The sequence below is a fragment of the Erpetoichthys calabaricus genome, chromosome 17, assembly GCF_900747795.2.
Source record: "Erpetoichthys calabaricus chromosome 17, fErpCal1.3, whole genome shotgun sequence".
NCBI lineage: Eukaryota > Metazoa > Chordata > Cladistia > Polypteriformes > Polypteridae > Erpetoichthys > Erpetoichthys calabaricus.
In genome coordinates, this window is record NC_041410.2 from 48,473,389 (window position 1) to 48,495,665 (window position 22,277).

Sequence of the window (22,277 nt, forward strand, 5' to 3'; positions counted from 1 at the left end):
ATTACATCTTAATAAAAAAGGTATGAATTTCTATCAAAAACATTTACTTTTCTTGGTAATTACAGTCTTTTTGTCTGGTAGTGTATATATATATATCACAGTGTGTGGAGTACAAGTCAAGTGAGGTTATGCTTAATCTTTATAACACACTAATAAGACCTCATCATATGCCTCAGTTAAGGGCATTTATGTGTTATCACCAAACTCATAAAAGGACGTGAGAAAACACCATCTTAAATAGACTCTGTGCTGCAATGTCACTTCAGAGGCAAACTGTGAACAACGTAGCCAGCAATAGACATTCTTACCAACAGCAATGAGGCTTATTCTGTTTCTGCCATTTTCCACCTGTGGATCAGGAGGAGGCCAGGCCATTGATATCTCCATTTAAAGGCCATGTGGAAGCAAAAAGCAAGCTGGACCAGAACATAAGACAGAGGGCCACCTAGTAACAAGCATCTACATAGGTTGTAATGGTGTTTTTGTCACACTCATTTTACTTTGTTCGTTATTTTGGCCATATTAACTGTATTACATGAATACATTTATAACATTTTCCCCAACTGTTCTGGAACTTGAGAATAGATCTCGTTATAGAATGTAAAAGAATGGATGAAGCGTTGAACTTCAGTAGCAGTCAACCCTGATAATGTGACAAGACTATGGGCATTTAGGACATTCTGTTAAAGCCAATGTAATAAAGGATCACCCTAGGACCCTACCTTGACAAAACAGTGTGTTAAGACTTTTTTTGTTACTTTTCTGGGCGTCTACAGAACCTGATGAAACTGCAAATGCTCTTTTCTAGCACTAGTGTGACCCAAATCAGTAGTTCCTAGTCACAGTCCAGTGGACACTTTTTAGCTCTGGGTTTCATCCTAACCATCATGGAAGCCTTAATGAATTGTCTCATTAATTCCAATCCATTGTATACTGTGTAGGTACCAGAGAGGAAGGACAGGAATTCTGGCCGGGATAAAGAAAGGATTCATACCCAACCAGGAGGCCATAATGGATGGACTGGGTGAACGGGCTTAATGGGAGAAGTTCATTCCCCTACATGACAGGTGGCAGTTTCCCTCAAGGCTGGTCCAGATTAAGACACCCACAGGGTGGCATGTGATTTGGAGTCCGGAAACGCAGCCCTGCGATGCCGGGGAAGGACTGACCGGGTTTTCAGATGACTTGAACAGGAAACCGGAAGCAGTTCCTGGATTTAGTTTTAAAGAAAGCCCGCTGCTTCACTTTAGAGTCGGGAGGTAGTGGGTAACACTTTTTTGGAGGAGGAAGGAGGATTGTGAATAGTTTATTTTGGTACTGATTGTATGTGGTTTACATTTTGTCAAATAAAAATCATTTATTTGGACCTAGAATTTTGTTGGGAATTGCTGTTTCTGTGGTTTGGGGCTCAGTAGTTACAGTTACAACTGTGTAGCCAATATCCGGTTCACATTTATCATGCCCACCCAAAATCATTACATGGATTTTACACCTGCTTTTGCACCATAGATTAGAGACACAAGTGAATTAACTTGCTGAGCTAAAAAGACCATCTTATGATCAACTGCTGCTATTCTCATGATCCCAAAGGCAGTGCTGTCATGGCTTCTTAACAGGCTTGCATTTTGAAAGCTGCTTACTTTAAATTCCTGAGAAAAACAAAATCAATAAATATGTCAATAAACAGTACATATTTATGCTGCACTTTTTTTAGTAATTAAATCCTTTGTACTTTTTCCATCCAGATATGAATGAGAGAAATATGTGCAAAACATGATAATTTACCTATGGGCCATGTAGTTCATTACACTTTAATGTCCTCTTCCTTATAGGGTTTGTAGGGTGAATATTATCATGTGCACCAAGTACAGTAAGTTAATCCACATGTAACACATCATCATGGTGTCATCAGTGCCACAATGAGTGCGTATAAAAGCCTCACCTAGAAAACGTCTTCCTTCTTCCCTGATAAAAAAAATATGAGAACTTTTAATTATATCAAATTAAAATCTACTTATCTATAACTCTGGACAACACATTTCCTCCCGAAAACAGTTTGGTGATCATGATAGACACCATCAAGCAGAACACATATGTAATCTTGTATGAACTGTATCACAGAGGAACTTTGGAAACCTAAAATTAACTTTTGTCAGATTTAGTGTGTTTAAGCCCTTAATGATGCTGACACACAGCATTAGTTCAACTGAGCTATACATTTTAAAGAGACAAGACAAAAAAGATATTGTTATATCTCAGCTAGGGTTTTTCCTCTGGCTGGGGTTCAAAGTCTTATTTATGTAATTTTCGTTCTTTGTTGAGCCATTTATTTGTGTTAATTTTACTCTTGGTAATTATCTTCTGTATATTCTTTGCCAGGTGTTTTGTACGTGGGGCCATCTGACAGTCACAGCCAGGAACTGCCCTCCGCCATATAAATCCAGTAGGTCTCCCACAGATCCTGTTGGTTCATTTTGAATGCACTAGGGACTTGTTGAGCTTCTTGTGGTTTTGCTGTGCTTCTGCTATTTTTGATTTTTAAGATTTTTTGACATGGTGCTCTGTTTTTTGACTTTGCTTTGGATACTGTATTGGGACTTTATTCACAATGGATTGCCAATGCTGGCAACTCCTTTATGCCTTTGTGCTATTTGGAGCCTTAGTAGAGTATTTTGTGAAAATAAACTTTGTATTTTATGAAGACCTACTACTCGACCTTATATTCCCCTTTGTGCAGTAATGTGCTGTGCTGTAAAAATGGTGCTGTCCTTCAGATGAAATGTAACACTGAGGTCCTGACTCTTTGTGGTCATTAAACATCCCTGGGCATCCTTTGTAAAGAGCAGGGTGCATCCCGATGTCCTGGCTAAATTTTCCATCATGATCTCGTCCATTCTGGCCCCTTAAACATCCCCTGTATCTCACTGGCTATCTCTCTCACCCCTTCACCACCTAATAGCTAACGTGTGGGGAGCGCACTGGCGCAATAATGGCTGCCATCGCATCATCCAGGGAGGTGGTCCACATTGGTGGTGGTTGAAGTGGTTCTCTTCGGTCTATGTAAAGCACTTTGAGTTGCAATTAAAGAACTATATAAATGTAATTTATTATTATTATTATTATTATTATTATTATTATTATTATTATTATTATTATTATTATATCTAGCCAGGGTTTGATGGAATTTTTTTTGGGACTTATGTGTTTTGGGACACCTTGTTCATAACAAAAATCGTACACGATAAAAAAATTTAAAGGTGATTTTTGTGATCAGCAAGCCAAAATTCACAAGATACACTCAAAAGTGTTCAGGAAGCAAAATCTTTGTTGTCTTTAACTAAGTTTATAGGAAATCAACTAACCTGTTAATGGACATTGAGATTTTGAAACTAATATATGAATGTGGTTTATTAAAGGATAAAGAAACCCTTCACTTATTTATTTCTACATGAAAATAATGCTTTTTACTCAAGTAGAGCATTTATTTGATCAAATTAATGTAAGTTTTTCTGCCTGTCCAATTCCTAAAGCTGTACAGTTCATGTGGAATAAACAACAAGAACAAACACAATTAATGACGCATATTTTTATTAAGTAAAGTGAAAGAAAAAAATCATTGTGGACCGAATAGGATCATAAAACAGGCTAATGAACCATATAAATGAAATTCAAACAAAAACCTGCTGCCGAAAGTTGATAACATTGCTTTTGTACGGGAGAGTTGAGCTCAATGATCATTTTTAGGCTACAGCAACGTTTATTGTTCTCTCTCCACATCAGCTCCTCCATTATTTGAATACCGTAGCGAGCTGCAAGCGCTGATCAGAAGTAGACTGTAGGTGTCACCAGAGAGCAACCAGACGGGGGTGAGGACACCATCACCGTGCTGATAAACAGAGCAGCGAACCCTGGAGTGGACCTTCTGCTTTAAGTGGGCCAGGGCTGACCTCATTGAATTTTATACTCCTTTTCAGCTCATCCCAGCGGCTCGGCGAAACTCTCCTATTCGTAGCTACGTATGGTGCCGACCTGCCACTGCCTAAGGAAGAGGAATTGTCTGGTCTGAGTATTACTCGTAAACGCTTTGAAATCACTTTTTTTTTATTTGCTTCCTAAGCCACTGCTACGAGAAAAAGCCATGTTATGTAAGACTTAAGGTGTGCTCAGAAAAGCTGATAATAAATACTCAGTGCCGCCCCTATCCAAACACAATGGGGCACAATGTGGAATCTTCTTCTTGGGACCTAATCACCCTCCCAAACTCCCAAAACACCCCTCCCTCAATTTACTGGATTAGTATTTTTATAACCGCTTTAATTAGAACAATAAATATATAACTAAATAATACATAAAAAAGACGCACACATCACATACTTATAATTTTTTATGTTAAAAAAACAACTCATTTTTTAATAATCGAAACTTGCAAGTGAATGTTTAGAGGTTTCTTCAGATTTTTTTGTTTATCACAAAACCACATGTCTAAATTTTTCGGAGGCAAAGTCATCTGTGAGGTCAGCTTCTACGTGAGATCTGAGTTGATGCTTATGATAGCCAAGCTGCTTACAGTACGCATTGTTGTGCCATGGATGACTCAAGTATCTCGTGATGAGCTGATGTTTTGAAAAACTTCGCTCAGCAGATGCAGCGGTAACTGGGAGGGCAGTCCATAGATTTGGACTTTAATGGTATTTAATGGCAATGATTGGCTCCAGCAGCCCCCCGTCACCCTGTGTCAGGATATAGCGGGTTGGATAATGGATGGATGGAGGATATAATTGATTTGTTTCCTTTATAAATGAAGGATTAATTAATAATAATAGTAATAATTCAGGGTACCAATGTGCTGTTACTATTTGTTACTTGATATAAACAACAATTTTAACACTACTGCTACTAATGCGAATAATATATAAAATAATGAATATTATACTGCTATTAATAATACAGTAATAATATATACAATACTACTACTACTTATAATAATAATGATAATAATACCAATATAAAATGCAACTACTGCTACTACTATTAATAATAAAATAATAAATACTGTTACTACTACGACTAATAATAATAATAATATAAAATGCAACTATCATTACTGATAATAACAACTACTACGTGATTAATAAACTTAAATGCAGGGTCAAAACAGAACTGAATATTTTGATATTTAAAAATGAACATATGAATGTACCACCTACACTTCTGAATTTACCTTAATTTCATTTTATTTTTCCAATGACAGCAGGTCGCAATAAGACATGAGTTAAATCAATAATGTTAGCGGCCAATAAAATGAACCAGCAACTGAAGCTGATCTGCGCTGACTGCTCTTTTTGTATGTCAGAGTTGCTTGTCTGGTGCTTTTTCACAATTTCGCCAGTAGCTAACTAGTGAGCCAGAGTGTCGCCTGTGTGTGTTGGTAAAATTTACAAATGTGTCCCCAATGTACCAAGAGGCAGAACACTTCAGCCTTTAGCATGTGTAGAGGTCCTGAGGTCTACATGGCGGTAATAAATAATCCTCCACCACGTGTCAGCTAGGTACTGTAACATCAGATAATATCAGTTAAACATTCGATATCAAAACTATTACACCTACTAAAACGCTACTCAGTAAACCGTTAGCGTTAGTGTGGTGACAATTGATGTAACGTTAGCGGGCTTACTAAAGCAGCACGAGGTTCTTTCTTTCTTTCTTTCTTTCTTTCTTTCTTTCTTTCTTTCTTTCTTTCTTTCTTTCTTTCTTTCTTTCTTTACTGTTGCTGACTTGAAGATGTCTCTCTGCACGTTAAAGAAAAATGATCTCAGGTGACAGTCAATGACGTTAGTGTGACGATTCATTAAACAGGAGTCTCCCCAAAAGATTCAAGATGCAGACCCCCAGATAGTCGCTGCGTTGAGGAGGCTGTCGCTTTACCTTATACCCTCATACTTAAGTGATGTTACGCGATACGCGGGGTTAAACTGTGATTAGAATTATGGTTGTAGGAGGCGTTATCTGACTCAAATCAAACAAACCAAGTGACAAAAACGTGCACTTACGGAAGTCTGCGCCCCTACCAACCCCCGTGCACCATCGGTTCTTCATTCACGGGTCCACGCGCAGTACGTATAAGAAGGGTCAGCTCTGGAAGGACTTGAAATTGTTAATGACACATCAATCAATCCCAGGGGTTCACCCCCTAAATGTGATGCGATGGGTCAAAGTTGCTCCTTTTCACAAAAATGGGAAAGAATGCATATCAGTAATAGAGGCAGGTGCAGTGTTGTTTTATGTTATTTTGTGGTTGCTGATGATTAATATAATAGTTTTGATATTTGATTCTTTATCGGTGGTCCTAGCCTTCTAAGTGACATTCCTAGAAGGTTAGAAACGACAAATTTCAAACATACACATGTTGGGGTATTGTTTCAGGCTGTTTCAAGGTCAATAGTTTTGAATATGTTATATTAGCACTCTTTGGACCTATATTGGATGGCATTTCTCATTCCTCCCCCAAACTATGCGACTCTTCAATTCCACCAGAGGGGGTAAACGTTGAACATTATTCAAGTTATTGTCTGTTTTTTTTTTTTACCTGCATTTTTTATTACTCTTTAATTTAATATTTTTGCTGCTGGAATATGTGAATTTCCCCCTGGGATTAATAAAGTATCTATCTATCTATCTATCTATCTATCTATCTATCTATCTATCTATCTATCTATCTATCTATCTATCTATCTATCTATCTATCTATCTATCTATCTATCTATTACAACTGAGAATATTTACGCTTTAAACATTGAAAGCAAAGCACACATTTTCATGTTTTAAATATCTGACGCAACTATTCTTGCTTATTGTGTATTTCTGCTTCATGCAGTAAATCATTACATTTATTATGAACGCCTCAAATTAGGGGCCCTTATGCTAATTCAGACTTTTTTTCTCTTACAATCATAAATGTAAAGGTTATTTTTTCATCATTCCCTTTACAAAAGTCCTAAAATTTATAACAATAGTCTGTTAAATTGCTCTACACAATGGTAATGTGAAGGCATTTCATATTTCTTTCAAGTGCCATTAGTTGTTCCTATGAGAAGTCGTAGAGATGGTTGTATCTTTGCACTCCAATCTCTCTTAAACATCCTTCATTATTTTTTATTTATTTACTATTATTAATTTTATTTACTTATAAGCAGTGTGGATGTCAGTAATATGGCCACTGGTTAATCAGGTGTATAAGTTTAATTGGGTGCAGGAGTACTACATTTATTCGTGGCCTCAGTACCCCTGCAGATTTTATTTTTTTTCTCCAGCCGTCTGGAGTTTTTATTTTGTTTAAGTGCTTGATACCTGGAAGCCCAGTGAAAGGAAAAAAGTATCAGCCTGAGTCAGTGGTTGTGGTTCACATGGGGTGTGCAGCTCTTGAAATGGAAAGTTCACCTACCAGTGATCTCTTCCACTTCTCTCGATTTTCATGTCTTGCTCAGGTTAAAGCAGTTGAAATCTGCACAACTGTCCAATTGGAATCCTGCCTTCTAATATAACCATCTGTCAAAGTTGTTCTGCAACCACAACCTATGGATGGGCAAAAGCCATAGTAGACACAGATCCCCCTTTCCTCACAAAATGTTACAAATTCTATTTAGCAATACCTTGCAGTAAGCGGCATCTCTCCCTATGATCATGAGGAACTGTGGAAGGTGAACAGTGTGGTGCTTCATGGTAAAAGGAGACACAAGGCAATGTGCAGTCTCTAACTAGACAAAGTTTATTTTGCATCACTAATGGCACAAGAGAATTCAAAAAGCACATGGGTAAGGAGGAGCAGCAAGGAGATGCTATAATAAAGTGGGCCGGGGCAGGGGACAATGCTTTCTGCTCCTCTCCCACTAATTGACATTTTCAGCACCACGAGGAAGCAGATTTATTTAGAAAAAAAAAAGAAAAATATATATACACATATATATATATATATATACCTGGGCTGACAATCAAAATGGACCCTGTTGCACCCTAAAACAGCTGGAGGAGCAGAGCCGGCCAGCCGGCACAGGGGCCGCTTTGGCGGCTTTCCAAAGAGCATTACTGAGGAACTGCTTTACCCTGCCAGTATCAAATGAGAAACCGGCACAGCTTGACCTGACCCAGAGTGGCACATGTAAACACTTTCTAATGTCACTTGAGAAAGGGGGAGACACGCACACACACAGACCACAGGCTGGAGGTCACTCCATTTCCACAGATAAAAGAACTACTACTGAAGTTCACAAGGGTGCACAGTCTAGCAGAAGATGATCACAAGACGCCGTATCAGCATCTTCAGTAACAGTGCAACGCTCCTCTAGAAAACACACGACTACAATGGAATTAGAAAGAATTTGTCCAGGATATGCGCTGCCTGAACGAGGTAGACACAGGATTGCCGTCCAGGAGTGGAAGTGCTTCACACTGGAGAGGAAGACATTCACGCCGGCTGAGGTAGTTTTGAATCCTGAGACACTTGACATCCACCTTGAAGAGAGGTTGTCGAAACGACAAGGACCTGAGAACGGACAGAATCCGAGAGCACCAGACTGATCACCCATCTTTGGGTGCAGGAACTGTCTGGCTGCACCGTGCCTCTTCTGAAATGGTAAGCTCCTCCATAGGGAGTGTGGACACCTGCGGGATATCAAGGGAAGACAGCACCTATAGGGGTCATTGGCGGAGGAGGAAAAGAAAATGGTTATGTCCAGTAAAATACGTTGAAGGTACAGGGGTACAATTAAGCACTTCTCATACCTGGCAACCATTACCCAACGCCCCCTGCACTGCAGCTTCTGAGAATAATCTTTGCAGTTCCTTATTTTTGGAGGACTTCTCAGGGCTACTGGAATCATTGCATTCTCCCAGCATCCTATTGCTGACTGCCACTCCAGTGTGCACTGGACTGTGATTTTGTGATGCAGTGTTTGCTGGCATGTGGTTGGGTGCATGTGAGCACATAACCAGTCTGATGCAAAAGAAAGGAGCACAGTATTAGGAGGAGAGGGGCCACTTGATGCCACCAAGGCACCAAGGAGAAGCCTGCTTACCTGCCTCTGTAGCCAAACATAATAAAGATGACACAGAAGACAATGCATGTCACGCCAATGTGAATTCCTATCACAATGCCAGGTGTGGTGGTTCTGTCCTGCTCATCCTTGCCACACTCACATGGGGAATTCAGCACTAAGAAAGACCACACGTAGTCAATATGAGACCAGTCAAAAAGTCAAAGCCAGTAGGAGCCACATCACCAAGTGAAAAAGGTACCAGTAGACAGGTGAAGTGGTAGTTACTGGTGTCAGTAAAGGTCACTATGGCACAGAGACAATCCTGTAGACAGGCACTTCCTGTACTGGGAACAAGGACAACATAAGCCACAGAAGAAGTCTCTTACCTGCATGGCTGCCTGTCTCTCGCAGTGAGACAAAACGGACTGTAGAGTTCCCATCTCCATACTGGTTGTAGGCAAGAAGCTTCACTTCATAGACACCAAATCTATCTGCTCAAAACATGTTTGAAGAAAGAATGTCTGAGATGTTCCCATCTGGAATTTTAATCAAGCAGACTTCTAATGTATGTATGCAATGAACCAAATTTTGATTGAAACACTTCCTAGATAGAACCAGCAAAGACCATCCACCGGAGTTAGAGCAAGAAATGCTTGCCAATATGACTAGGGTTCATGCAGGTAAAGGAAAGGCCTCCCAGTTACACCACACCAGGACAGCTTCAGGGGAAAATGCTTTCAGTTACACCCATCAAGACCGGTCACCTCAGTTATAACAAGAAAAGCCTGTTACTAACACCGGTTCAGCACAGTTGGAAGGGAAAATGCTTCCTATTTACATTGAGCCAGTGGTACTACAGTGGAAATAGGGCTGTTAGATGGAATATCGCTATTCAGATTTAATTTAAATTTATTTGAAGGTCTTATTCCAAAGCAAAAGCTGATATTCAACTGTAAAATGATGGTTGTTTGTTTCACCTGCACTAATTTTGCCATCAAGTTACTACAAATGTGCTATGGCAAAGCGGCCATTTTTGCACTTCATTTCAATGATCAGCCTTTTCGTAATTTTAAATGGTTAGCTTGTTTTCTCGTAAATCCAGATTGATTCACAGTGTAGTCTGGGACAGATTCTCTTTTTCCCACCCTACCCTACTGCTTTACACCCCAATCTACAAGTGTACTCAGAAAAATCTTTCAAAATGCTTCTCCAATGCCCTAAAAGTAACATTCTGCATCTGATCCTGTTTGGATTAACTCTGTTTTTTTAATGCTAAGACCTTCTCACTAAAGCAAATGGAAAATAACTCATAATTCTGATTTTCCTTTTATTACAATGCTTCAAAATCCCCACTTTAAGTGCCTTGTCATTGTCAGCCAACACAACGTGTCCCACAATTGGTCTCCATCTTACGTGGCTGCTGGTCTGACGCATCTTACCTAAAACAATGACATGTAATTAAAAATATTCAGGCTCCCAGTACTTTATTACAGTACTGCTGCATCTCCAAACAAGAAAAACAGTGGACAGATTGTGCCAAACCTGACTTGATTCTGTTGACAACCATGATTTTCCGGGTGAGTCTGCAGGTGCCGACTGACTTTTTACTCTGAATGCTGCCTCTTGCACACCTCCAAAATAATAAAACAAGTCCACCTGCGACCTGCTTGGCTCTTCTACTTTACTCACTGTTCTTACCCTGTTGTTTTACTGTTAACTGAGCCATATTCCTCCTGATCTGAAACCACTATGTCCATTTGCCACAATAGCACTGCCGCTTATCCCTCACAAAATGTGCTTTACCCCAGGCTCCAACCTAACCTGCTTTCCATTACAAGCAGCAATAAGACACATCACAATACTTCTCTAATGCCAGACAGCAGCCAAATGCTAGAAACAGAATCTAAGCAACACGGTCATAAGCGCTTCATGCTTTGAAGATGCACTGAGAGTTAAAAAAAAAAATAATAATAATAATGTAGTGAAGCACTGTGTCTCATAAGAATTGCAGCTCCTTTTCGTGGCTGTTTTTGTGGTTCAAGGCCTTGCACACCCAATCGTCAGTACAAGACTAAAGACAACAGGGCCGTGCTGATCCTTCCTTTTCATAGGATGCACCTGCTTGGGACTTTGATTATATTTAAATGACAGTTGTCAGAGTACCAGTATGATTTTTTTTTTCCTGTTGGTGTTTTTTCTTGCTGTGCGTTATTACCAAGATAATAAAATATAAAAAAACAGCACCCATAAATGTAATGCACATGTTAATGCTCACAAACATTAACCTAAGTATTTTTAATTATTATACTTAAGCCTTGTATTTAGGCTAATTTGACAGCCCTAGTGGAAGTAACTCCAAAAAACAAACAGCTAGGCCAAAATATTTGCAATGGAAATGCCTTCCACTTACGACTACCAAGATCAACCACCTTGGTTATAATGAGAAATGGTTTGTAATAACGTTGAGAAAAGCCCACCATTAATACCAGTACAGATGGAAACACCTCGTAGTACCACTGGCCCAACAAAGCTAAACAAATATTGCCCTTAAGTGACCTCTCACCAGTGCAGCTATAGTGAAACACCTTCTAGGAATGCTGCTCTGCTATAAGAAACTTGTCCAGTTATAAATTAAGCTCCCTTTTCATAATTGGATCAACCTGGCCAGCAAGAAAGATATACAAAGGCGCAGCCAGTGCTTTGCACAAAGGAAGAGTGTAGAAATAAGAAATACCGTACTAACTGCAATCAAGAGTTTTTTTACCCTGGTCTCTGTTTTGGATGCAACATTGACATTACCGTGTCTTTCATTGTGGTTCCGTTTCCACCTGGCGGCATGAAAATGAACGTTAGTTGCAAGCTCCTCTGAACCCAGCCCTGAAACTCTCTACCAGTGACTTATGGCTGCAAGGTGGTTCATCTGCCAGGGCATACCCAGTCCACCACCCTCGAAACTTACCAAGCTGAGTGAGGTTTAAATTTGTAACATTGCTGGGCACCAGTAGTGGACCGATGAAACGTGACGCGTGCAGCTTGCGGTAGTACAGTTTAAATCCGCTGTGCGTCCCTAATCTGGAAGAGGCTTCCCACATGGCCTGAATGGATGTGCTGTTTAAAACTTTAATAAAGAGTGAAGGAGACGCAGGAACTATAGAAGAAAAAAACAAAACAAAATGGCACTGATTAAGAGTGGCTTAGCATTTAACTTCTATTATCAGACTGGCCACCAACCGTTTGAGCACTTCCCACATACATATAACCATGATCCAACTGACTCCCAGCAGAGTCCTCCCCATGAGCCCAGCCCCCTCCTCAATCCATCTTTCCCAAATTTACCTCCCTGTGCTCACAACTTAAGATGCATTTACTTACCTTCTCCCAGCGTCTTTGCCACTGCCAAATCGGAAGGCTTGCTAGCCCCTCGAGAGGAATATGCCTTCACATAAAATGAGTAGCTGGATGACGGCTCAAGATCACCCACTAACTGCTGCAATGTGCCTTTGCCAACAGCTTCCTGATACTCCATTTCAAAGGGATCTGAGAAAATGGAAGAGCACTCTTATGAGTCTTGGCTCACTACCTCCTATCAAGCTCAGACAGCATCATTTCAGAAGCTAACCAGTGACTTTAAAAATTGTCCTATTTTTCTATGAAAACATCTTAAACTGTTAAAAGAACTTGCCTGTTGTCCGCCGGATGTGCAGCACATAACCGATGATGTCCTGTGTGTTGTGCAAGGGCTCGTTCCAGGACACCTGAATGGTAGTGGCTGAAACTGCCACAGCTCTCACATCCTGAGGGGGCCCTGGGAGCCCATCAGAGAGCAGCACAGTGAGGTGGGCACTAGCCTGAGTAGAGCCAGCACTGTTTTCTGCGATGCACTGGTAGATTGCTTCATCCTCTTGGCTAATCCCATAGATCACAAGGGTGCTGGAAAGCAAGATAAGAAACTAAGTCTCCAAGCAAAACAATTTTTTTCATCCTGAGGGTTGATTTTCCCCCATGTTACACAGATGTTCATTGTATAAAGCAGATGGAGTACTACCTGTGAGACAACTCAAAAAGCCATAAACAGGTTCCTGGTAAAAATCTGCTCTGGACTTACCTATTATTGTTCTTCAGCTTCACATGACTACTGGGCTGCAGCACCTGTCCATTTTTCAGCCAGGTGATTTGTGGAAGAGGTTCACCCTGAGCCAAGCAGGTAAACAAAGCTGTTGTGCCCAGTGGCCGCGAGATGGACTGAGGTGATTGCACAAACGCTGCAGGGGCTAAGAGTCACACAAAGGTGTCAGCAGACAAAAGAACAATGAAACAAGATCAGAATGGATCTGAACACTTTGAGTGGATACCCCCACCTTGTACCACAAGATGTCCCTGAGCAGTCCTTCGTACACGAGTCCCAGGCTTGTTGGCAGCACACACGTAGACCCCAGAGTGCTGCACTGAGAGGTCAGATATCATCAAGTTGCCTGAACCAAGCACCTGGATACCTTCCACTCCAATAGGACGACCATCTGAAAGTAAGAGAGGTGGATCAGCACTCTCACCTAGTCACCACCTGCCCAACTAGGCTAGAGTACGGCAATTAAATGCTGCTCATCTACTGACCAAGTCGGCTCCAGGAAACAATGGGCTGTGGATAACCTGTCGCCACACACTCCAAAATTGCTGTCTGATGGACAGTTAGAGTCAGGTTCTCTGGGCCCACCAAAATTGTGGGTTCTTTGTAAACCGCTGAATGGGAGCCTGGTAAAATGATTTAAAGGTCTTAGATTAAGTGTATTGTTTAATAGTTTGAGGAGTGACGGATAAATCTCATTCCAGCTTGAAAATATAGCATGGAATGTCCACAACTGACCAGACACTGTGAGGCTAGCCTCCAAGCTGCGCTTGACATTTGCAATATTCCTTGCCACACAGCGGAATACCCCACTGTCTTCAACACGAATCCCAGAAATCTGCAGGACTCCGGTAGGCAGAAGTGTATACCTGGAAAGAAACATTTAAAAGGCTTTAAAATGTTGGGCTTCTTTAGGAAAAACAAAACGATTAGATGCCAATAATGATGTTACCTCTTGTCAGCTGGATTCACTGGAGCCCCGTTCTTCTCCCAGCTGATCACTGGTTCTGGCAGGCCATGTATCTGACACTGGAATCGACCAGCATCACCTTCTTCAACAAGAATAGACTGAGGATGAACTTGGAAATCACCCATTGCTACAGAGGAAAAATGGATCATTAACTGCGAGACAAATGGTAAAGGTCAGATCAGGTCAGAGCCTGTTCACACGGCGTGCTAGACACTGTAATGTGGGACAAGGCAGAAATCCTCTATTTGAGCATCGTGCCTCTCCAGGGCTGTTTCATCCATCTCAGCTGTGCATAAAGCTCTGGTCACTACTGAGACTTCCTCTCTTGTCTTGACTGTCACTCACGCTTCCATCCCCATCACCTTTGTGGCAGCTCCACATCTGTGCTGTCAGCCTGCTAGCACAGGCCAGTAGGAACAAGTGGCCACGCCCACGCATCTCTGAGCTCCAGCTTTTAATTGGCGCACTCAGTTGCTGCCCAAAGAGTTCAACACCATTGTTGTTCTCCTGTGACCTGTGAAAAGCGGCCATTGAGCTCAGTGACAGGGGTAAGTGCAGAGCGCAACATCAAAGCTGTGCAAGAGGGGCCTCTTGAAGAGGACAAAAGAGTGCCAGTAATCAGGCAGAGCGGCCCTTTGGCAGGCAGTGCCCTCGCTCTATGCGACCACCTTATTGCAAAGGGCCTGCGCAGCACTGTGAAGCATTAATTTTGGAGAGGCTAAGATAGAGAGATGGAGACATGTTGGACAGACAGAACAAACAAGTGCTAAAGGGGTCCAACTAGAATGGATTTCTGAGGCTACCAGTATCATACCTACCCACCACGTACCTCAAATTAAGGGACACAAAGTATGCGTAAATGTCCAGTGCATCTATTTAAGGCAAAAGTTTTACCTCTTACCTGCAACTCTGTTCAGCTGGAAACATCACCCTCCTGTACACCTCGTCAAAGTCAGCAAAAAGCAAAGGAGGTTCATGCAAAAGTGCCAGGCTAGGACTTGGTTTCCAATGGAAACTGAAAACATTTGTGGTAAATACCACCCAAACCTTAACAATAGTAAGTAGGGGGGAATGCTGCAGCCTGAAGACCACAATACACAACTTTTTCAGTAATTTCCAGTCACAGACTTCACTTATGTAATCTTAACGAATCGGAGGCAGTCACCATTCATGTAGTGCGACAAACCCAGTGACTCAGTCCAACCAGTCTGGGACTCGCCCCAACTAAATCAAACAGGTCTGATTTTGTCTTAATTTGTTTGGGCTGGATCTGTGTGCACGGAAGTGGACAATCAATGAGTATTGAGCAGCAAGTACAATGCATGTAATACACCGATGAGGCCTGGACCTCACAAACAGAAGAGAGGCTCATCTGTCCGATGTGTCATGTTTTACATACCATGAAAGAATGGACAAAAAAAGAAAATGCAGGGATGGGATTGTGGTTGACCTCGCTGTAAATGTAAACCCTCTACGTGACCACCACCTCCATCAGGCAGCATGTTATTGGCTGTCAGAAAAAGGGGTGAGCTTGTGGTACTTATTTTCCAAGTCATATTGCAGTTGTGTAATTTGACATTCCTTGTGATTTCCTGTTGTATAAACTGACATACTAGGTGATGAACTCACCAACCGCAGTTGTCAAGTTTGACATCCCCTCTGACTAGAAGTTGTGTAACGTGACTAAGGCTGGAATGATACCTCGAGAAACCCGTGTAATTCGATTACTATAACTACACCTCAGCAAGCTCAGCGTGTTTCTCATGGATGATTATTAGTGTCACACAATGTGCTTACATGGTGGATACATGATGGGAAGAAGTGATTTGATGGTGTGAATTGCAAAATGGGGAAAGAGAGAGAAAATAGTGAGAGGCAAAGTGAAGAGACAGGCCAAAGTGAAAATGACAGTGTCAAAAGTTTGGGATAATTTCAAGCTGAAAAAAATAAGATGTACAGTGTGTCTATTGAAAAACCGAACAAGCCTACCACTATAGCACAATGTCAATGCTTCAGCATCGCAACAGGAAGCATCCAGTCAATGCATGTAGTCCACAGAGCAGACCGGACACAAGGTAATGTTAACATTAGCATTTACTGTAATGATTGTTAGTTGACAGGAAGGTTAGCAGTGTATGTTAACTACGACGATATGTAATGGCTAGTTAAGAATATAAATCAATATGATAGCCAGTTATGCCTCTTAGTTAGCTAAGTTTTGTTCAAGAGAATAACCACAGAAAGTAAAATGCAGTCAATTTGAGATAGCCTGAGTGTCTTTCATGTTAGTCACACACACCGCTACCTCACAGTGATTCATAAAATAACACAGAAAGCAAAATATTCATCCATCCTGCTATATCCTAACTATTGGGTCACGGGGGTCTGCTGGAGCCAATCCCAGCCAACATAGGGCGCAAGGCAGGAAACAAACCCTGGGCAGGGCGCCAGCCCACCGCAGGGCACACACACGCACACACCAACCACACACTAGGGACAATTTAGGATCGCCAATGCACCTAACCTGCATGTCTTTGGGAGGAAACTGGAGCACCCGGAGGAAACCCACGCAGACATGGGGAGAACATGCAAACTCCACGCAGGGAGGACCCGGGAAGCGAACCCAGTACCCCAGGTCTCCCACCTGCGAGGCAGCAGCGCTACACACTGCGCCACCGTGCCGCCCAGATTTCACACATGGGAAGTGAACCAGGGTCTCCTAACTGCGAGGCAGCAGAGCTACCACTGTGCCACCATGCCGCCCCAAGCAAAATATTAGGTGGTGTAAATAGCAGTAAGAGCCTAAAATGAACCAATGTTGTTTTTTTCCAAAAAGAAAACCAATTACCTGTTAATTTCAAGAGAGATGCCATTTTCTTTTGGTATATTTTCTATTGATCTTAAATAAAGCTGAAGTATTTCTTATCAGATTACTCTAATCAATGGTATGATTGGTAGAATACTCAATTACTTAAATAATCGATTTCTGCAGCCCTAAACATGACATTAGCTTATGTAACAAATTTTAAAATCTTCCATAGCATCAGTTCCACCAATCATCCTTACAGCTTACCCTTTATATTCAGAACAGCATGGGACATCAAATATTAATTAGTTTTAAAAACCTAGTATTCTTTGGTATCCTAAGCTGTTTTTCTAAGAACATCAATTAATGCTGGTCTGCATTAGACAGGACAGCTAGCGCCGCCACTGCGGCAAAGTGCCAGGATTGCACACATTTTTCCAAATCTGTTAAGCTGGTATGTTACCCCTTCATTGCACACTTTGCAACAGGTGAGAAAGAAAGGTATAAGAATATACAACACAAGCAAGAAAGCTAATTTATGGCTTTCATCCAGGAAAATAATACTAGGTCACTGAAATGCTGTGCTTAACCCCTCTCAGAATGACACCTAGAAAATACTAGCTGGACAGTGGGGGGGGGGGGGGGGGGGGGGGGGGGCTACAAAATCGGGATGGGGAAGCTGAGGAATCCTCACTCTGTTCAAAAGTTTTAAGGACTAATGTTGTGTTCATGTGCTATTGGAGTTTTCTGAGTCATAACATTTCTCCATCCCATTTCAGTGTGTACCTGTGAATTTCTGATTGGACTATTTGAAGAAACGGGAGGTCGCTTTTGGTCTGTTAAAAAAGCAATTATAGATAAACTTTATATTTACTTGAAAATAAAAAGCAAAGTAAACACATTTAATGTGTATAACTTTGCTCCAAATACAGTTCAACCATAAACAATAGCATTTCTGGCTGAGCAGATTACATTTCTTATTTTACACAAATGACTAAGGTGAAAGGTCAGCGCTAACACCACAACTCTGAGAATTCAGGTAATATCGTTTTCTCCAGCATTCACTGTGTGTTCACAAGGAATTTCCAGCTCGGAAATTCATATTTTCCATCTGTCCTATAGCATGTAAATGCCACATAAAACACATAATATTGTCTCCCTTTGGAAAAATGCTTTCAGAATACAGAAATCAGTGTACAAGCCTGAGTGACAAGCTTTGAGGAAATATGAATACAGTCAATTCACGTTACCCACAGGGGTTATATTACAGAAAACCTTGGATACTGAAGCATTGATCCTGCAGGAAAACATGGGGTTACGTTCCAGAGGACCTTATTCACTGTGCACTTTCACTATCCATTACCATATACATACAATTTCATGCACTGAAAATCAGCTAAAGCTGATGTTACATTAAGTGAATTTTACTCATGGGGTGTGTCAGACTTAATGATCGCAACTGCCAGACTCATTAATGGAACATATCAATTAAAATGAATGATAATCACTGCCCATGTCACACTGACCGACTGAGTGTCAACCTTCTAGTACAGTCACACTTGCCCCTTCTTCTGACAGCCAACAGCATGCTGCTTGACTGAGCCAGTGCTGTACAAAGTATTAACAATGATGGCAATTTCAACTGTAATCTCTGCTCTTTTTTTCTGTTTTCCATTCTGTTATGGTACACAAAACATGTGACATTGGACAAACAACATTCTCGTTGGTTTTTGAGGTCCAAAACGCGTGAGCTCCTCATTCCTGGTTGCTGCAATATATGTATTATACATCCAGATGAGCATTCATTGGCTGTCAGCAATCATTCACACAGTGCCTGCCCCTATAACTTAAGACAAAATCAAATCTCTTTGCTTTTACAGGAGCAAGAAGCAGACTAGTTGGTGTGAGTAGCTGGGAATATCACATTACATGACTGCCTCTGGCTCACTAAGATTATGAAAATGAAAGCTACAACTGAAAATTGCTGAAAATGTATCGTAATGTGACAAGGGCTTAAGCGCAATACCACATGATTGCCGTTAGGAGCACTTGGCAAAATATTTTCATTAAGACTACACTTCATTGCCATGGTTGAAATGTAATAAATTTATCTGAAGAAACACTGAAAATATTCCACGTGTTCTCAGACGGTGGAGGCTTGTTAACACAACAGAAGCCATGAGACAAAGACCACAGCTTCCTTTGGTGGAACTCATCTCACTACTGTGCGATAGGCCTCTCAGAATTTACATTTTAATGCGTGTTGCTGCCAACAAGCATGATTAGACCGCACTTGTTGCAAAATGGGTTACACCTCTATAGAAGTAGATATGCAAATCAGCAGATAGCAAGGAATTGCTGTATATGCTAGTCTGAGGAACATGGTCAGAAGATGGTGCTTTAAAGAAGAGGTGCTTTGGAGGCAGCTGCCTGTCACTAAACAGGATTCCCCAGTGTGGGAACGATCCATGGACATCTACACTAAGCCACCCTGTGCCTGCTTAATGAAGACCATTCTCTGGGAGACATAGTATGTACTTACTTGCTGCCAAAACTTTAGCCTTCCGACTGACCAATAACCCAAAATGGTTCTGAGCCACACATTCATAGTCCCCTTCATCGGATGAACCATCAGACTTTGTCTTCTGAAATTTGACAATAACCAAAGATCCATTGGGAAGCATAAAGTTGTTCTCGCTGTCCAGTAGAAGTGTACCGTTCCGCCTCCATGTTGTTGTGATTGGCTGGCTGCCATCCACCTGACAAGTCAACATGAGGGGCTGCTCCTGAACTGCAATGACATCGCTTGGCTCAATGAAGAAGGCCAGCTCCGCAGAGTGGCCTGTGTCTACAAAAGAAAGAGAAGTGGTTTAGATGAGCAAAAACGATCATGGATATACAGTACACAGACAAGAAATCAGAATAAAGGGACAACCACGCTGGGGACCCCAATGAGAAAAGAGTCTAAGAGTATTTTTCAAAAGAGGAATGCCCCTAGAAACTCTGAATGAGATCTGACATCTCCAGTGGAGGAAAATATTACTACTCAATGGAAGCAAAATCACAGGCATCACAATGGCATCGTGCCATCATACTCTCTTAACTCATCCCCTTATCATCCACAGGGTGCCTTCAGAGGCAAATGCAATTGCACGTGGGGGCTTGCCTCCTCTTCCTCAACACAAACACCTACACCTTTACAGTTTTTATAAACACAAAAGCACGTGCGAGGTGCTTTTACTGTCTTCATCGACAGACACACAATGCGCAGATTCCTCACCCCCTTCGTGTTTGACGCTTCTTCAGGAGGGGCATTAACGGTTTCCTCAGCCGCAGCCTCCCGTCTCCAAATCATCGACATAAAAACGGAGCTTGGCGTCGCTCGCACAAACTCTCAGCCTCCCTTGCCTTCGTTCATTTTTGACTCGGATCGTGTACACACCCACCGGCTCCTCGATCTCCACACACACAAACACACAAGGCATTCGCTGCCTCCTCGAGCTCCATACACAATGCCATCAGTCTCCTGGGCATCTGATGCCATTCACGGGGCTCGTTTAATCTCTACACACAAATTATCAATAATCACCAGTCCACTCGCAGTTTTTACGGACACTCACGCCTTCACTAGTCCCTACAAACACACTTACACACGCACTCGCCAGCAGCCCTGACAGCCTCTTCACTCTCCATCCACTCTTCACAAATCGCACGCCTCTACACAAAAACAATACCCGTGCACATCGCAGCTTCTCCTGCCTCCTTACACACCACACCACACACACACACACACACACACACACACACACACACGCACACACACACACCCTCCGTAGCATTCGTAGCCCCTCCCGCCCCGGATCGCGAGCCGACTCACCAGGTACTAGCAGAAGGAGCAGGAGCGGTAGCGGCAGCACGCGTCCCGGCCCGACAGCCATTCGGCGGTCCCTCAGCGAGAACAATGGGCGGCCGGAGGGGTCGACAGCGTCTGCGCCATTTTGCACATCGATACGGCTTTCCTGAGCATCTCTAATGTGTCTCCAGCGCGCAGCTACACACTACACGGCTGCGCCCCGCCCCCCATCTGACCACGCCCACCGGAGGCCCCAGCGGGGGAACAAAGGGCCTCTTTAAACAGGGAGCGCAGGCTAGCGCGTGCGCGTGCACGCACAGCGACACCCACTAGTGTCATCTGGCACAGATTTACGGAGCTTTTCTACGCGAAAACACATACATAAGAAACGGAGATCAAAGACTTAAATGGGCAGAGCAGCTTCAGAAAATGAAGGCGATGCATGTGTATAAATAATACGCACTAGCTCCGACTCACAAGCCTTGAAAACTGAGCCAGGCGGATCCACGGATGCGGCGGGCAATCCTCATCCATTTCCAGAAATCCTTCACACTTTGATAACACATAAACACGCGTGCATTGTGGAGACGGACGCTGTGCACGGGTTTGTTCTATCACAAATAGTACATACCCGGTCCTGCAATTTCACAGATTTATAGCACATGTTCTCGCAAATAAACCAGTATGTTCCCATTCACAGACACCAGTTTCATCTGCGACATTACACTTCCCGTGTGTGAGTGAATGGGTCTCGGGTCCTGCCTTTTCACTGAAGCTGCAAGTATACTATAAGCTGGCTTGATGGATGTTTTTCAAACGTCTTTCCTTTCATTACAGGATAGTAGGAAGCCCGAGCATATAAAAGCACCCTTATGAGGGAGGCAGGATTCAGTTTTGGTCCAGAAGCCAGCTCAACACATGATACCTGGGGATACCGGGCCAGATGATGGAAGCCAGTGTATCCGTTTTCAAGATGTGGGAGAACACAGACCCTGGTGGTGAGCATGCAAACTTCACACTGACTGGTTCAGAAATGGATCAAGCGATCTCATTCAGACTTTACACTCGTACACAGGTTTATAGAGGCACTATAGATTTTAGACATTTTTACAAATTTATTAAAAAGAAGAGGGTAAATATCACACTGAAATAAGTATTCAGACTCTTTACTTAGTATTTCTTTGAAGCCCCTTTGGCAGCGATTCCAGTCTGGAGTCTTCTTGGGCAAGTCTCAACAGGCTTCACCCACCCGAGTTTGGGAACTTTTCTGCCATTCTTCTCTACAGATCTCTCAAGCTCTGTCAGGTTGGATGGAGGCTTTTGGTGGACATCTATTTTCAGGTCTCTCCAGGGATGTTGAATTGGGTTCAAATCTGGGCTCTGACTGGGCCACTCAAAAACATTCATAGAGGTGTCCCTAATAAAGCTTTGTTCTTAGGGTGATTGTCCTGTTGGAAGGTGAACCTTCTGCTGAATCTAAGATCCAGAGCTCC

General features: G+C 42.2%; 1 protein-coding gene across 2 annotated transcripts; it reads right to left on the minus strand.

Annotated features, from left to right (window-relative positions):
• Positions 1 to 7,742: 7,742 nt before the first annotated feature.
• Positions 7,743 to 20,982, minus strand: igdcc3 (immunoglobulin superfamily, DCC subclass, member 3). Of its 2 annotated transcripts, none has more exons than XM_028823265.2 (14): positions 20,809 to 20,982; positions 19,474 to 19,779; positions 14,108 to 14,252; positions 13,894 to 14,024; positions 13,644 to 13,781; positions 13,391 to 13,549; positions 13,138 to 13,303; positions 12,715 to 12,962; positions 12,405 to 12,569; positions 11,992 to 12,180; positions 9,419 to 9,523; positions 9,072 to 9,207; positions 8,779 to 8,989; positions 7,743 to 8,658 (listed from the first exon to the last, which is right to left on the minus strand). In XM_028823265.2, exons 1-14 carry the CDS (start codon positions 20,867 to 20,869, stop codon positions 8,575 to 8,577), a joined length of 2,244 nt encoding a protein of 747 aa, XP_028679098.1. In that variant the 5' UTR covers positions 20,870 to 20,982; the 3' UTR covers positions 7,743 to 8,574. The 2 variants fall into 2 exon arrangements, with proteins under 2 accessions (XP_028679098.1, XP_028679097.1); XM_028823264.2 differs by having other exon boundaries at positions 7,743 to 8,685; positions 20,809 to 20,980.
• Between the last annotated feature and the right edge of the window lie 1,295 nt (positions 20,983 to 22,277).

What these genes read in the sequence shown, in the direction of transcription:
- igdcc3 (XM_028823264.2), bottom strand. Translation starts at nt 20,869, where the DNA reads ATGGCTGTCGGGCCGGGACGCGTGCTGCCGCTACCGCTCCTGCTCCTT. An exon ending in GCTCCTTCTGCTAGTACCTG is followed by an intron (nt 19,780 to 20,808) that starts GTGAGTCGGCTC and finishes TTTCTTTTGTAG; the next exon opens with ACACAGGCCACTCTGCGGAG. An exon ending in GGGACATCTTGTGGTACAAG is followed by an intron (nt 13,304 to 13,390) that starts GTGGGGGTATCC and finishes TGTGACTCTTAG; the next exon opens with CCCCTGCAGCGTTTGTGCAA.